At 45.9% G+C, this 17,840-nt stretch overlaps 1 protein-coding gene across 3 annotated transcripts in view; it reads left to right on the top strand.

Moving 5' to 3' along the window:
• The window catches only part of PPP2R3A (protein phosphatase 2 regulatory subunit B''alpha), a 564,984-nt gene that overhangs the window by 355,946 nt on the left and 191,198 nt on the right, over window positions 1-17,840 (top strand). For all 3 annotated transcript variants that reach the window (XM_069618015.1, XM_069618017.1, XM_069618016.1), the window contains exon 2: window positions 3,501-3,770. In XM_069618015.1, coding sequence (XP_069474116.1) covers window positions 3,501-3,770 — 270 coding nt within the window. The remainder of the gene's footprint in view (window positions 1-3,500; window positions 3,771-17,840) is intronic.

Genomic DNA, 17,840 nt, shown 5'->3' on the forward strand with positions numbered 1-17,840 from the left:
CCATCTGGAAGATGTGTTGAGGTCTGTTACAGGAGTAGCCAACTTGTTTCCCTCCAGATGTTTTAGACTACAACTCCCATTAGCCTCAGCCGGTATACACAGTGGTGGGGAGTCTTGGGTTGTAGACCAAAAAATCCTAAGAGTGACAGCTTGGCTACTGCTGGTCTGTTTCAATAAAAAGGTTTCTCGGGGGAAGATTCTTAGGTGCATTGGGGATAGACTGCTTCATCAAACTTTCAGGGGAATTAATAACAGTTTGTAAGATATATCACAGGGGCTCATTTTTTTAAATACCTTTATATTGCATCAAGGGACCGCTTTTGAAGAAATGACTGCTGCTCTTAAGTAGTAAAGGGATGAGTAGTGGCTACAGTGCCTAGTCAGCCGCACACAACTACTAAACCAACAGTGATCCCCATCATAAAGATGAAACCGGCACAGCACGACTGGTATACCTCAGCCTCTTTGGGCAACGTGGGCCAAGGGTAGGCTGTATCTTCATGAGGGGTGTCAGCTGATGCGGTTGCAACACACAAAACAATAATAATATGGTGGCTTTAATAAAAGCAATTAGATGCACACAAACACAGAGAATGCAGACTTTGATCAGAAAGAGCACGCTGGGTTGGTAAGCAAGGGTATTGCAAGGGTATTTTGGCAAACAAAAACTTCAGCAGCAATGTAAATGTTCAAGGATATGTTCTAAAAAAGGCAAAGAAGGGGGATTAAAAATCACCATGGTCCCTTAAAGTGTACCAGGGGGAGAGGGTCTCTTCAAAATACCTATAGTTCTTGTCCTGGGTGTTCGACAGCGTCGAACTGGGCTTCCGGGCACGTTTACTGCTATCGAGCCAATGTCAAAATCTTCAGGTTGTGCGGTCACACTGGTGTGCAGTTCGATCAGCAATCAAGTCAGTGGCTTAGAGCAGTTCGAGGTGGTGGTCAAACCGGCAGCAAATCAATGCTTCTGCTGTGTGAAGTCAGTGTTCAAGAGGTGCCTGTTGATGGCTTCCAGAAGTTTGAGTCAGCATTCGATTCTGTTGCTTCCATGGAGTCGAGCTGGTGACCAGGTCAGGACTAGGTAGTCCACTTTAATGGGGCGAGTCAGCGTCTGCATAGCTCAAAGGGCAGGTAAGCAATTTGATGATTCTACCTGCCATTTACGCATGGAGGGCAGCATTTACTATAAAATCCTATGGAATCGATCTGCTTTTTGCTGGTGTAAAAGCCGCCAGATTCCAAATGAATCCACAGCATTTAAGAGGGACTGCCCGCGCTTGGCCAAGGCAATTTCTTGACGGGTCGCTTTGCACACACCGCAGCCTGTGAGGAAATTGCTGCAAGTGCCATTCGCGCAAGCCTGGTGGAGAGACAGAAAGGAAGCTCGAGTAGAGGCTAAGGAGTGGGACAGGGGCAGAGATAGGTAGGGTTTGATATGGGAGAGGGCACAGTGATAGGGAGAAGGTGAACAAATTAAAGGGGGGGGTAGAGAAGGGCAGGGCCTACAAGTTGTTCGAGGGCTATTAAGGTCCCTCTGTACAACAGAGAGGACGGGGTTGTGGGTCGGTGGCGAGGGTCAGCAGAAAGTGGGGGACGGATGAGAATTGTCCAACACCAAAACCGGACGCTGGAAATCGTGTCTTGGCAAAAGTGGCCTGCGGGCAATTTTCATAGATGACATTTCAGGATGAACATGTCATGAAGGCATAACATGTGTCACATTTGTATGGCAAGGACTAAGGGGGAAGTGGAAACGGATATTTCGTTCCAGGGCTCCTCTCTACCATACAAATGAAAGAAAATGTAGAGTAGAGGAAATTAATTCGCACAATGTTTGTGTATGCATTTTATACCTGGAGTTTTGGAGAAAAATGAGACCCAGTGCGAGTTGGTTGTTACATATCATAAAACATTAGAGAAAGTTTGGCAAGTTAAAAATGTATAAATAGCTGAAAAACAAAAGTTCAAAAATGTTTGAAAACCTTTGCAAAATGAATTGACCAATATAATCAATGAGGAAGAAGAGGTGAGGGTGATGCAGGGGAGGAGAAAACATCTTAATATTACATAAAACACTTTTTAAAAGGGACAGAAGCACACATATTGTTGAAGAAAGGAGGAGGAAATGTCACTAGGGTAAAAGGATGATGCATTGGAGGAGCCCGGCTATAATATTAAAAAGTAAATGCATAACTGCAGAGAAGGAAACAACAGGAAAGGACTAGGCGTGTCAGGAAGGCAGCAGCAGGAAATGCACTTAATACATAAGATTAATTCATTAATGTATAACATGCACAAGGAAATATACATGTTTAAACGTACATTTTCGAATTTTAAGCATTCCAATGCAAAGTATGTAGCAATGTGCATTTGTAAACTTTAATGTTTGAAATTTCATTTTCAAATTTTGGTGTTTCAAAGTAAAGGTTTTCCCACTAATCACCTATAACCAAACATGTATACAGCACGTCGCAGGCAATTAAAAGTGGTTGCATGTTATTCAGAATATGATTTTGTGATGCATACCGGAAGGGGTTTATCACCCGGCCTAGTATGGTGTCACCAGATTGTTTGTAGACATAGATGTGAAACCACTCCCAGTCAGCATTATGACTAGATTTTAGCGTTATTTAGCCGTTACACAGGCAACACCGGGGGCTAACGGTCCGGGGCCCGAGTTAACAGGCCCAGCCAAGTGAGGGCAGTTAACGCCGGCATCGGCCCGTTACCCCCCCATCCCCCCGACCCCAATAGCACCCGTTACCGACACGGGAAATTAGGAAACAAAACGAGAAAAACCCTAAAAGTGCACCTTTAAACAGCGCAGTGACGGGGCACACGAGCACCTTCAGCCGTCATCGAGAGCAAGACATCACAGAGAATGAATAAGCACTAGAATTCTCATGGAAACATGGCGAGGGGAAGGGCGGCACCCATGTTGGAAGTAGCGAAAGCCAATTCATTGCCCTCCCCCTTGTCATGTTTCCATGAGTATTCTAGAGCTCATTCATTCAGTGGAATAACTTTGCTGAAAATGTTGGGGGTGACATGACATCTGAAGAAAAGGTGTCCCCAGCCAAATGAATGGGGACAAAATGGTGTGCCATGAGAGTTGGGGGGGGGGACAAACACCCCTGTCCCCCCTAAAATTACGCCCATGCATTCATCCTCTGTGATGTCTTGCTCTCGATGACGGCTGAAGGTGCTTGTGTGCCCCGTTTGCGCTGTTTGTATGCAGCTTCACCAAGGAAAGCAAACTGCAACACCAACGCAGTGAGGGCGGCGAGTGGCGGCAGTTGGAAGGACAAGATGTCAGATGGAACGCGGGCAGAGATTATCCATTCCAGCCTGCGGGTCCTCTGACCTTAATTGCTGAGCTCTGGTACCACGGTGCTAATGTGTTTTAAATAACCTGTTGAAATACAATACACCATTAGTTTGCAAAAAGCCTCATCTATTTTTGCCCCATCTTATTTGAATGTGTTGCATTCTTCTTTCAGGTACAAAGCAGACAAGAAAAGAAGCCTGGCACTCCGCCCCCAGCTCCTGTAATCCCAGTCCAAGTTCCACGTCCTGCCTCCCCACCGCCTCCTGTGAACCATGTCATTGTCAGTGCTCCAATTGCCATAAACATTCCACGTTTCTACTTCCCAAAAGGACTTCCAAACCCATGCTCCATTGTGGATGAATCTCTCTCCCGGGCCGAAGCAGCCTTTGCCGAATTGGAGGACGAGAAAGCAGACATCTACGAAATGGGGAAAATTGCAAAGGTAAGGTAATTAAAATAACCCTGTTTTGTATTGTGATGTGGATGCAGTGCTGGAAGGTAACAAAACGTACAATGGGTGCCAATGTTTGATTTTTGCTGCGGGCAGAACCAACTTTTGGTTTTCGCTGCAGGGGCAGAAATTCTCAAACTGAGCGAAGCGAGGGAGCTGTAGTCATACCAAGGTCGAAGTTCATTTTACCGCACATTTAGCTGCAGGAATTGGAAAAAAAAAGCCATGGCATTTTCAGGCCGGTCTAAACATATAACATCTCAGCAACAGTCGCCTAACATACTGAGCAGTCTTTCCGGCAGCCTTCTTCTTCCATGGTCACAAACAGCTTTGGCCTATCCCCTCCTCCATGCCCCCAAATTAAGACTGAGGTGGTCCATTGATGAGGCGGCCTTCCATCTATGCAAGTTAGCAGCACTTGCTGATTTTGAAAGATGCATAACACTTCACTAAGCCTGAGCCCAGCAGGTGAGAAGCCAGAAGTTATGCATCACCCAGGGATTTAGAAGAGCATCATACTCAATCCAGATTTTGTGGCTTTTTGCTTTTGTTTGTGTTGTTCAAGAAGAATGGGGGCAACTGCCCCCTCTGCCCCCAAGTGCTCAGCACCTAAGATAGGAACCCACCACAGGTCTGATGTGACTTCTGATGGACCAGGCCTAGAGGTGGAGTACTGGCATGCAAGCAACAGGCTGCTTGGAAATCATGTGAACGTGGCTGAGGCTCTCATACTTTAAAAGTGTCGGGGTCCTTAAAGCGTCATAGGTGGCATGGCTTTTAAAGTGAGAAGATGTGGCCTTACTATAATGAGTCAATATTTTAATGGGCAGTATAATTGATATCAGTAGCCTCAACCCTGCTGCCTTTTCAGATTTTATTATCCCTTTTCCTGTGCATTCAGTATTTCCAGCATTGCAATTAAAAATCGTGCTTCTTTCGGTGGTCACTGATTTGAAATTGACCGAAGCATGCTCTTCTTCTTGTTCCATATTCTGCACTTGCACTTACAACAGTTTGGGACAAAAATGAATTGTCTGAGCAAGTAAAGTCAATACGAACCCTCCCCCCTAAGTATATTCCTTGTGCATTGAGTAGACGAATTGGCATTATTTTCCTTCTTTTATTTGAGGACAGGAGGCATGCATCTTTCAGCCATTTTTGTTGTCTGTCAGAAACCCAACCCCAGGAAATCTCCTCCACCCACAAACACAGTCTGCCATTTGTTCAACTTTTCCGCGTCAGAACTGTGCCACAAAGTGACTTTGCATGAGTGAGGTAAGTGATAGGTTAGCCTATGGTGTGCTCTCTAAAAAGGGTCCTTGTATTGTTATAGTGCAAACTTCACAGAATAACCTCTAGTGATTATGATTTTTAGCAGCTAAAACATATAAGGGGCAGGGAAGTAGAGTGATTTTCCCGAGGTCACGCATTTTGGTCATGTGTGTAAGCCAGGTTTTGAGCCCAGGTTTCCTGGTTCCATAGTTTTCAATTTGTCAGTAGACTCAATTTTCTACCCGTCCCATCTGTAGCTTAAGACCAATATAAATTATTTCTGTGTAGTTATTTTCGCTAGATAAACCAGTACTCTTCAGAGAATTATCTGGTTTAAAATATTAAAAATAGTCATATGCTGTTGTCCGTGGTACAATACCCAACTGGCGAGTTGTCAAAGTTCTTGAAATAAACCATTCTTCTACATATCAATAGGGTTGATAAACTACAACATTGGAAAACCAATGTGGACACTAATGAAATGAACCGTCTCTCAAGCAAAATGGCTGCACATTTGTTCACATTCATTTCTTTCAAGGTTTTTACACTGACAACTTTAAGCCGTTGCAAGGGGTGTAGAGTGCGATGTTAAAAAGGTGAGGGGGATGAGCATGAGGGCCCAGCATGGGAGTCCATCAGCTGCAATCAACCAATGCCAACTTATCATTCTCCAAGACTGGCATCCCTTTTGAGGGAGCTGTAAGGGGCGACAAACACATAGGAGGTCATTTTGGATTGTGGCATAAAAGTCTTGAATAAGGCTTTAATGCCTTTCAATCATGCCACGCCACATATTCATTCATTTGTATGGCGGAGTGGAGGGGAAGAACTCAACTTGGGCTCCAGCATTTATGCCGGCATGGATTTTCATGACGGCGCAAGTGCTGGAGATCCCTATGGGGTCCACCTGCTTTATGCGTGGGCATGCCAGGCAGCGTTTACTCACTTTGCATGACAGAGGTCAAAAGTGCAAGGCAAAAGGCTGTGTACAAACGCACTGCAAAGGATGGGTGTTAATTCCATAGGAGAGTTCGGGGAGAAGTAGTCGAGCATGGAAGAGGTAGGAGGAGAGGGAACAATCAGAGCGTTGTGGAGGGAGTGGAGGGCTGTGAGGAGTGTCATGAATTTTAGAGATTTTAGAGGAAAGGTAAGCAAAGTAATTAGCAGAAAGAGAGGAGGCGATGGATATTGGCTTGGGAGTTTGGAGCAAAGATTAGAGGGTTGATGAAAGTTTGCAGGGGTTATTGTGAAGGGATTAGGTTTGTGAAGTACAAGGATTTGGCAAATTCCAGTGCAGGGGTTAAGGCAGCAAGGGACTCTTTGTAGGCAATGAGTATGGAAAGTGTCCAGAATTTGTGCCGGTATCGCAGATCGTGGTGTATGTTTGTTTTGAGGATCTGAATTTCAGGGGTGATCAAAGGCAGCGGACGGAGTAGGAAGGTGTGAATTTCCAAGCAGGATAATGTTGGCCAAATGGAGTCATAAGTGCATTGTAAAAGTGAGAGCAAGCACTGTCAATGGAGGAGGCATGAACAGGGAAAAGAAGCAGGAGAGAGGTTCTCACATCATCAAGACAGCAATGCCTGAATTTCCTCTTTTTCATTGAAGAGGGGAAATGAGGAGTAGACGGTCAAGAACTGAGATGTTGAAGTGAACAACAGAGTGATCAGAAGGAGAGGAGGTCAATGGAGAGGTCAGAGGAGGAGAGTGAATCAGAAAAACAAGGTCAAAAGAGTTCCCACCAGAGTGAGTAGACTGGTCGTGGAGGGAGTAGTCAGAGGGGATTTAAGTTCACTGCAGGTGGCTGCATATGGCATTTGAATATTAAAGTCCCCAGCATGACATTGGAGCTGTCAGTAGGAAGTGACTCAAATAGAAGGGTCAGATCAGTGAAAGAGAAGTAGAGAGAACCAGGGGATCGTAAAAGGGCCAGCATAGTGAGATGGGTAGCAGGAAGGAGCTGACAAGTGGCATATTCCAAAGAGAACGTTTTGATGTCAAAGGGGTAGTGTTGAGGGCTTTATTGATAAAGAACCCCACACTGCTGCCCTTCCCAACAGGTCTGGGAGAGTGGGAGAAGGTAGCAGAGTCGGTGTGGATACCTGCTAGTGTAGCAGAGTCGTGAGGAGAGATCCAGGTTTCTGTGATAGCAGGAAGTGAAAGTTGAGGGTGATGGCTATCGATGTAGGAAGATTTGTTGCAGAAGGATTGTGCATTAGAGAGGCCAAGGGAAAGAGTGATAGGAGGCAGGGGAGAGGAGAAGGTGTTGTGTGGTAGGCAAGGGGCACAGATGAGGTTGGAGATCATGTGAGAATGGGAGCGTCTTATTTGAGGGGTGAGGGAGGAAGATGTATAGACCAGAGACTGATGCAGAAGTTACAGCAAGTTGAAACTGAATGTTATGAGAGCAGGTATGGAGAATAGTGAGTAGAAGGAGTAATGGAGCAAAATCAAGAAGCATGATAGAGGGAAGAAGACATAAAAGCCAAACAGATGATCCAACAAGCTCCAAGGGCTCACAAATATAGCCATGTTTTATTAACTAGTTTCCCACTTAGTCACACATGTTCATACCATATGTGTTATCAGCTACAAAAATAGAAGTTATTTGAATAAGCCCTTGGAGTTTGATGTATCAGGCGTTTGGCTTTTATGTCTCAGGTTTTCCATTACGGTAATCTAACTCCACCCTTCGATGTTACTTCTCTCTCGTCCACACTACTACTCCCTCCTTCACACTACTACTCCCTCCTTCACACTACTACTCAGTCCTGCACACTACTACTTCTCCCCAGAATCTGCTACCTCATGCTGAACTCTTAAAAAAATGGACGTCCTCTTTCTCCCAGCTTCCAATGTCATCCCTGCCCTGACCTCTTCTATCTCCTTCCTACATGACCTTCTTGCTCCTTCACTCGAGGCTTGCAGTCTTCGGGTCCTTTTAGATAGCAACCTATGACTGTAACAGTTCACCGCTACCACTGGCTCTTGTGCACGTATTAACCTCCTTAATATTCAGAAAATGCATCCTTTTCTTACTAACCATTCTGCACAAACTCTAATCTCAACTCTTGTGCTCAGCAAACTGGACTACTGCTCAAGCCTATTCCCTGACCTTCCTCTCTACTCTTTCCTCCCGCTAAGCAAAGTCCTCTACTTTGCTATCTGCTCTCTCTCTACAACCTACCCAGATCCCAGTTTTCTACCTAACAGCATGCTGGTTGGCTCTCCAGGCACAACCGCTTCATTTTGAAGTTCCTTCTCCTATTCTACAAAGCTATCAATGGTCTTGCTCCTCAGTACCTGATGGATTGTATCTCAGTTTACTGAGCATCCCATTTCCTCCATTAATTGTCTGCACTCAACCTCACCATTCCATACCATCCCTGTGCCACCTCTCGCTTTCGCTCTTTCTACCTACTCGCCCACTCCACTAGAACCCGCTGCCCATAACAATCAAAGTCAGCCCAACTGTGGATCTCTTCAAACCTGGGCTTAAACGTTACTTACCTGCTAAAGAAGGAGCTCCCCTTGCGCTCTCCCCCATCTACCTACCCGACTCCACTACTGCCTCTACTGATGCTTAATGTAATTCTGTATATTTAATCAGTACTCTTCTTTTGTTTGAAGCACTTGCCCCCTTTGGTTAATGTTACCTTTTGTAAGTCACCTGTTTTCTTATATACATTTAGTTTCTCTTTGTTTTGTTCCTGTTATATGTCTTAATTTTATACACCCTCATAAACTGGCTCACTACTTGTTCTCATCTTTATGCTATTCTTCATGGGAATGCTTCCGACATCTGGAAATGTTATTGTTCGTCATTTCTGATCAAACTAGACATCCCTGTTCTTAAAAAAATAATAATGGGTCACTTCCACCCCCTTTTACTGCCTGGGTCCACCATGTTGAATGATGGTGGCCTAACCGGCAGACTGTCTGAGTTTGTGCTAGGGGCCATGGGGCAGATACTCCCATGATAAGTACAGTTTTCTGGGTCGCTTCCAGCTCTACTATTAGTCCCTGGTGTTCTAGCCCGGCCCACTATTGCAGCATCTCACCCGCTTAGGCTGGCGGGCTCAACACTGAGTGTGATAGAGCTGCATAGACTCTCTGGGTCCACTTGTGCTGACGATTCTGCTCCACTGTGAATCGAGGCCCAGTAGCTTTGTGCTGCAACTGGGACAGCTGTGAAGAGTCTCATGTTCTTCCCTTTTCCCTGCTCTCACCTCTGCTAGTGAAGCTATGTTTGGGGCACTGATGGGTTGCTGTTTTGCAGGTGATTTCTTTGTCTTGCTGCCGCTTCTTGATAGATCTAGAAAGAAAAAGAACTTGGCCAGCATTTATGTCAGCAAGTATGAGGTGTGACAAGTTGACAGGCACTTGGGGAGAGAACATGAAATGAGGCCTTCCCAACTGCCACTGTGCCCCTCTGGAATAGGACTGGCTCTTGTTTCCACCATAGTAGGCCTCCCACACCAGGTTGAGAGGGGTTCCTATACCCCTTGTGACAATGTCAGCCCACTGTTCGGTTTTTAAGGAATATGCATGTAGGCGCATGAACCTTCCTGGGATATGGGGGTTAGTATTCTTTTTCCTCGCAATCAAGAGCAATGGGGCATGGTCAGTGACAAGTTTAATCCGTCGGCTAGTTACAAAGGCTGAATATGGCCCTAAGCATTCCAATTCAAGCATTGGATATTTCTTTTCTTGGGGAAATAGTTCTCTCTGATGAGCACAATAGGTTTCTCCGCACCCTCCTCTGCTTGCGATAGTAAGGCTCCAAGACCAATAGAGGAAGCATTTGTTTGAAGGATGAACCCCTTCATAAAGCCAGGCCTGATTTATATTGGACTTCTGCAAAGAGCCTCCTAATTTGTCCAAAAGCCCCTTTAGCCTGTGTCCCACTTGATGATATTTGAATGCGTTTTTACCAATTTGTCAGTCAGGGAACCGTCTTTCTCTGACATGGTATGACCCTCTGATAGTAACCTACGTGGCCAAGAAAAAGCCTGCACATCCTCTTTTCGTAATAGGTGGAAGAGCTTTTTGGACTGCTTCAACTTTGACCTTCTAGTGTAGCTCTTGCCTGTTTCCTACCTGAAACTAAGTATTTAACACTGGATTGGAACAGGTGGCATTTGGCCGAGTTGGCTGTTGGGGTGGGCCTTTTGTAGATAGTCCTCCTATGTGGCAATGTAGATGACCATATTGTTGGATAAACCTCTGTGAATGAGTTGCAGGGGACTAGGACTCGGTCCATCAGTCTCTGAAATGGTGCTGGGTCCTCCTGGCGGCCAAATGGCAATACTGTGACCTGAAACATGCCCTCGAGTGTGGAGAAAGCCATCTTTGGTTTTGCTTCTTTGTCCAAGGGTACCTGCCAGTTTTCCTTTGTCAGGTCTAATGTACAGATAAACTTTGCATCAAACTGGGAGATTTCTTTGAGTGATGGAAATCAGTGCAGAATTATATGTTAAGATCACTCGCTGTAAGACAGTTTCTTCAGTTCTCCTCAGATTTTCTGATTTCTAGCCTCAGGTAGTCAATAGGATTTGAGGTGTGTCCCCCTTCCATGGGGTGTCTGGATTTTGTGCGCTACTCGCTTCATGCACCCAAGTTTCATCCTTTAGTCAGTTGAGAGAGTTACTGGTGAACAGTCATGGAGAGACCTACAGGTATGGTGGCCCCAGGAACTTATTGATAGTGTTGTCTCTCTGTTGTTATTGGCATACAGCAACAAGAGTTGCCAACTGCTGTTTATTTTCCAGGTTTTTAATTTATTTACGTGATATAGTTGTAAAGGTTTTTGCCAGTCAGCTTGTTGGGCGTCATAGGTGAGTGCGGAGAGCCCTTCAGTGATGACACACGGACTATCCAGGGCTCGTGCCTGGTAGCGGGCAGTCTTTCTTTCCTTCCTAGCATGCACAGAGTGACCAGGAGCCTTTCTTCACTGCCTAGCAGTGGGAGGGACCCGGCTACTGCGATATGTGTTTATTTTCAGGGGTGCGCCAGTAGCGCAGCGGGAACGTGCCTTGCATGCCGAAGTTGTGCCAAAGTCAAGCCCGTCTGTGCCTGTCCGGTTCCACGGACGGCCACGACGGAAGGAATAATCTTGTCAGTTATACATGTCAGCTCTTAGTGGGGCTAGCCCCCACAGATACTATATTTCTCAAAGTTCTGCGAAATAGTGAAAACGCCTCCCAATTACCTAGATGTTAATCACAAAGGGAAATTTGCTTTTAATCACTACTTATTACACACACGCTCTTTAGTAGCTCATGTTACTTATATCTATGAGCTTTTGGAAGATGACTCCCCGGATATACTATGCCTTACCGAAACATGGCTGACTGATAGCTCTGCGCCTACTTTCTACTACATGATGGCTATAAGATTCTTCATCTGGATCGAGTCGCCCCTGACCCTGTGGACGGCATTGGAATCATCTTCAAATCTAATTTAATATTCTCTGTGATTCCACTATCACACAATTTAATGTATGGAAGCGCTTCTTGTGCGTTTGGCAGTGGATGCCTCATACGCCATACACTTTCTGTTTGTATATGATATGATAGCTTATTTATAACGTGCTTGATATGCAGAGGTTTCTAAACGCGGACCCGGGGATCGAACCTGTGGTACTCTGTCATCTTGCTTCAAAGACGAGCATGTTGCCCCCGATTTACCCTCCCGGCACAGTATACCACCCTCCAGGCCCCTATTCTGCATTCCTGTCCCCTTTTCTAGGCTTGGTGGTCTCTCTTAAGGTTAGGTTTGCCAATCTAGTGATGCTGGGAGATTTTAACAGTAGATATAACGCCCTACTCACTACTACACTGGCTCAGTTCTTTGAGTCCATCACTGACCTTGGTCTCCATCAATTTGTATCTCAAGTTAACCATGACTTGGGCAGCATTCTTGATCTCATCTATTCCGCCAAATCTGCCATTACTGTAGCTTTGCCAAAAAAGTGCTATGATCTGACCAATGGCTGATATCCTTTAAAGTGCTCTGTCCCCACCCTGCCGCTACTTTCTGTTCAGCCACTGTCATGCAACGCAGTTGGCGCACCACCGATCTCTCTTATGGCATCCTTTTTCAACCATGAGTGCTGAAATACCCAGTTAGTTGATCTATCTTTTCTGTTTAAGACCTTACCGGCTGCCGTCGATCTGGTGCCCTCTCTTAAAACGACCCGGTAGAAGACATATCCATCTGCACCTTAGTACACGTATGAGCTCAAAGCAGCCCACCTGAAAGCAAGGCAAGCTGAGTGCAAGTGGCGCCTATCCTATGAGCATAAAGCAAAACTGGTCTATCGTCAACTCACTTGCGAATATCATGCAGTTATCCGTGCCGCAAAACAGTCTTATTTCACATCTAAAGTTTAATCTGCACTTAACCAATCCAAAGATCTATTCTCTGTGGTTAAGTCTTTCTCTTCCTCCACTCGGTTTATTCCTACCGCAGCTCGCACTCAACAACTCTGCGACTCACTATCTGAGTTCTTTGTCACTAAGATTACGGATATCCGTAGTTTTATTACGTCTTCTGCTCATTCTGGCTAATATTACTACAGTTGATGGTTCCACTACTCATTTTCCTGAGTTCTCCATGGACGATGTCTCTAGGGCAGCTAGCCTACTGAAGTTGTCAGCCCCCTCTGACCCGGTGCCTTTGATATTATGCACTCTTATCATTCCCTGGGTTACCACAGCAGTTAATCTTTCTTGTCAATCAGGCATCATTCCTAACAATCTTAAGCAGACAATATTTATCCCCCTGCTCAGAAAAAGTCACTGAACGCTTCTGTTCTTGCTAACTATCATCCCATCTCACTTCTCCCATTTCTTATGAAGCTGTTGGAATTTTTTGTCTCCGCACTACTGTCTTCTTTTCTTAAGTCCTCTCTTCTCTTTGACTCCTTTCAGTCAGGCTTCCGACCTTGACGTGGAACAGAGAGTGTCGTGGTGCCAGTTGTTGACGATCTTGCCATGCTGGTCGACCAGGGTGGAGTGGGTGCCCTGATATTGCTTGACCTGTCTGCAGCCTTTGACACTGTCGACCACTCCATCCTTGTGTCCCGCATGGCGGCAGCAGGCCTCTGTGGTCCAGTCCTGGCGTGGTTCTCATCCTTTCTGTCTGATAGGGGCCAATTTCTTTCTCTTCCCCCATTCCATTAGTCTTCCTCCTCTTTCTTGTGGAGTCTGTGAGAAACCTGAATGTGTCTCACTTACTAGTCCCTAGGGATCTGTCATCCAGGAGGCCAGGACACTGCCATTGCTATTGGATCCAGTACCTGGGTGTGGACCAGTGCGGGAGGATCACCTAGATGAGGTGTCCTCGGGGAGTGGAAGTAGAACACCGAAGTTTGAGACACTACTGTCACATTGGGGTACTCCCCCTTCCTTCTAACACCTTTTCTCCATCCTAACCCGTAGGATATTTAGAAGCTTTGCCCCCGCCCCTTTCCGACACGAACACTGTCTTACACCATGAAAGACAACAGACTAACACCAGAGCTGTTTACCTGACATGTCCCAGCACAAGGGTCAAACGGAGTCAGGCAATAGACAATAACTACACACACCTGACGGCCCTTTCCCTTCTCCACAGGGATAAAAGGCTGAGCACGAGAGCACACACTGAGCAAGGTAAAATATTCCAGGATGGCAGTTCAAAAGGAGGGGAAAGACGAGAACTGAAAGGACAACAAGGATGGAAGTGCCCTTGCCCTTTCGACCCAAACCCGCGAAGGCTCCCAGAAAGGAATCATGGGACTAGGAACTACAGGTAGCGTGTGGTGTAAGAGATGTCAACGGTGCACGTGGCCCTCCATACTGATAACCAAGACGGGGAAAGACGCTTGCTACCGTGGTACCATCCTTGACTCCAGAGACAAGAAATGCCAAGTGGTTCATCACAGCCGGTGAGTCGGAGGGCAAACCCATAGTAAAACAAACTGTGTTGAGCGAGGTTTGCAAACAGCAACATGATTTGAAAGAAGCAACGAACTTGTGTGTTACTGAACTTTTAATAGCATCAGGAAAGAACAGCTGCAGAGTGGTCCAGCGCCACGTGGGTGCTCATTAGAAAGACTCTGACTGGTCCCCCTGTTGTTGAAACTACCGATACCAGAGAGCCTTAGGAGAGCCTGACATAAGAGGTCAAAGTGGTCATACAACGATCGAGTAAAAACACCTTGTACACTCGAAAGTCTTTGACCCGTAGCCAAGAGGAAAGCTGTGAACTAAGGCAAGTGTGAACCCGACAGAGGGATGCCGAAAGAAAGCTGGGGGAAGGGTACCCTGCTTTTCTGATGAGATGATAGAATCATAAACTGTGCTAGAGTGGCTATGTGACCCGATGGAGGAATGGCAGGAGAAAGCTAAGGGAAGTGAATCCCACATTGTGTTGAAACCAAGGTGAATTGTTGAGTGAGGCAAATGTGAAACCAGCTGAGGGATGCCTGCGAAGCGGGGTGAATCATAATAACCCTGTGAACATTGTGTTGACAAGAGTGAACCCTACTGAGGGATGTCCATAGTGAAAGATTGTTTAAAAGGACATTAAGACTTGTGAAAGCCACAGATGAAAATATTGCGAGTGAAAGGCTGTAGTGAACCCGACGGAGGGAGGCTAACATTCAAGAAGGATAGGAGCCTGGTTGAGGAGGAACCTGGGGTGAAGAGGCATCACCCAACGTAAAGGATTACGGAAAGGAACTTTTGTTTTGTTATTGTTGACACATCAGCACCTCGGAGGCAAGAGACTTTGTATGAAAGAGACTTGGCCACCGAAGGTCCTGATATCGCTGAAAAGAACTGTAACCTCATGCTAGAGAAGCCCAGTTGCGTATGGTTCTCAGAAGTTCTGCCTTGTCCCGTGCTAAAAAACGTGGGGAAGGGAGACCCTGGCTATACCATCCTGACTTATCATTTTGTGAACACTTCTTTCTTTTCTAGTGAACATTACCCAACACTATTTTGTAACTTAGCGGTAATGATCGGCAATATGTTTTTTATTCTAGGCCCTTTTTATTTGACAAGACGCCACTAGGACTGCCTTATTATTTGATGGTCGTAGCTTGCTCCCATCTTAGATTTAGGTTTAGATTAGGCGTTTTTCTCACCCATTCATACAGTGTAATGAACACCCTTGAACTGTGATCACATGTGTCTGTCTTTACTGTTGCCACCATGAGTTCCTTACAAGTCCCTTAGGGCTCTGCCTTGTCCTCTATACTGTTCAACATCTATGTTCAGCCATTGATTTGTCTCATCCGCTCCCATGGCTGCTACACATATGCCGATGACACCCAGATTTTGGTCTGCTTAGATCTTCACCAGTCTGAGGTGTCCTCCTGGCTATGTAAGCGCCTACTGGCCGTGAAGGGCTGGATATAAATAAATAAATAAATCAATCAATAAACAGCAATTGGCTGAAACTTAACGGGGACAAGACTGAGATCCTGGTGGAGGATTCTTCCCCCGACTCTGCCTCTTGGTCTTCCACCTTTTGGCCCACTGCTTTTGGTGTCTTTCCTACCCCAGTGAAGGTGGTTAAGAATCTGGGGGTTTACCTCTCTGTCTCACTCTGTATGTCTGCTCAGTTGAATGCTGTTTGCAAAATAGGGCACTTCTTACTACGTGTACTCCGTGGAGTACTACCGTGCCTACCTAGCCATCTTTGTCCTCGGGTTGTGGCCTCTATTGTTATTAGTCGAATAGACTATTGTAATGCCTTGTTTCTGGCTCAGCCTCTTGGCCTTATTCATCGGCTACAGCGCCTTCAGAATCTGGCAGCTAGGGTAGCCACCTCTACCCCTTATGGGTCACACATCAGTCCTGTATTCCGTTCACTTCACTGGGTACCAGTAGCCAAAAGGATTGAATTTATGTCTGTGGGTCTGGTGCACAAAACATTCTACCATCAGGGTGTAGAACATCTTCAGGATAAGTTTCAGCTCTATGTGCCTGGTCAAGCCAATCATTCCGCAGCCGCACACTTAGTGGCTATCCCCAAATTCCGCCATTTAAGAACTGGGGGTCACGCCTTCTCAGTCTCGGCTGCTAAATTATAGAATAACCTACTCATTGCTCTTAGGCAGGTTGAGAACCACTTATATTTTCGCCATCTTTTAAAAACCCGATTTCTTTAGGTACTTGCTAGCCTTCTGCCGATTGTGTCCTCCGCACCATGATGCCCTTGGGCGACCGTGCGCGTTCCAAATTCTGATAACGTAACATAACTGTAACACCTGGACAGTAGTTTGTTTTGTGTGGTAGGGCGTAAGATCATCACCTTGTCCCCCACATGGAAAGTGTGTAACCTATCTTCTTTGTTGTACACTTTCTCCTGCCTGGCCTGGGCTTCTTGCAGGTGGGTTCTGACCAATGGATACACCTTCTCCACATACTCTTGGATGATCTGTTTGCTTTCTGGTGCTTCCCATTCTTCCTGCATGATGTCCAGCCCATCGTAAGGCTTTCATCCATATTGTCACAGATGGCACAAGAATCGCTCCAAGTCTCGGAGGCAGTTCAAGGGGTTTTATTGAAATATCAATTGGTTTTATGGCTGTCCCCCTCTCCGGTCTCAAGCCACCTCCTCCCTATCCCAGACGCCCTTAGCCCCCAGATTAATAAACAAAGATTGCTTCACTCTCAGTATGCAAATCTGCAAAATATACTGAGTTGTTACTCAAAGACCTTTGGTCTTATCCTGCTAAGTCCCCAATGGACTTCCTAGCTTTCCCTACTATAGCCAGTTGTTAGTGATCAAAGATTATGTGGGATTTGTGCCCTGCAGACAACCTGCTTGATTCAGTCTTTAGCTCTCACGCTCAATTTCTCCTCTCTCTTCATCGCCCTGCTACATCCCTTCACCACGTGCACGCACCTCCACTATGTTCCTCCTCTATCCGTCAGATGTCTCTTACACCTTTGAGGCCTCACCTCCAACCTTTGATGTTACTCAACCATCCTTCTTACTACTAGTCCCTCCACCATACTACTACCCCATACTACTACTACTCCCTCCAAACTACAACCTCTCGCCCTGCACTACTACCTCCTCCCTCCATACAACCCTGCACCCTCCACACTACTTCTCCTCAATCCACACTACTACCCGTCCATCCCTCTACACTGCTACTCCCTCTATACTACTACTCTTCCCTCTATACCACTCCACCTGCTTCCACAATACTACTCGACCCACCTCTAACTCCTACACCCCTCTTTCACTCACTTGTCACTTTAGATTCCCTCCCGACTCTCCTTCTCCTGACCGGCCATGCTACACTTTCAGGATCTTTGACAGCACACTTTCACCCATTAGCCAATATCTCACCTTATCCAGAAATCTCCTCCACAGCTACTTCCTCCCTTCTGCTGGTCTCTTGGTCTTTCACCATGTCCTGCTCTGACCTCACCCAACTAATCCACACTTCCTGAATCCTGTGGTCTCCTTGTATCCCTCACCCCCTCTCTGGATTGGTTCTCTGTTCCTGGCCAATCTGGCCATGTCTTCCCCACTCAGGTGTTAAAAAGTAATATCACGGGAAGCGATGGAACACGACCTTTCACCCCTTGCCAAAACAGGAAGTTGCATCACACAGCATTATTCCCAAGAACACTACGAAAAATATGGTTATGATATGACTATCATGTGATATACATTTCATACAAGAATGGATCACCATATGTATCGTTAAAATCAGTGTGTATAGGCCCATATTACCAAATTACTGTGAATGCAAGCAGACGTCCATGGCCAAATGAT

Source organism: Ambystoma mexicanum, chromosome 10, assembly GCF_040938575.1.
Source record: "Ambystoma mexicanum isolate Mex_15411 chromosome 10, UKY_AmexF1_1, whole genome shotgun sequence".
NCBI classification, from domain to species: domain Eukaryota; kingdom Metazoa; phylum Chordata; class Amphibia; order Caudata; family Ambystomatidae; genus Ambystoma; species Ambystoma mexicanum.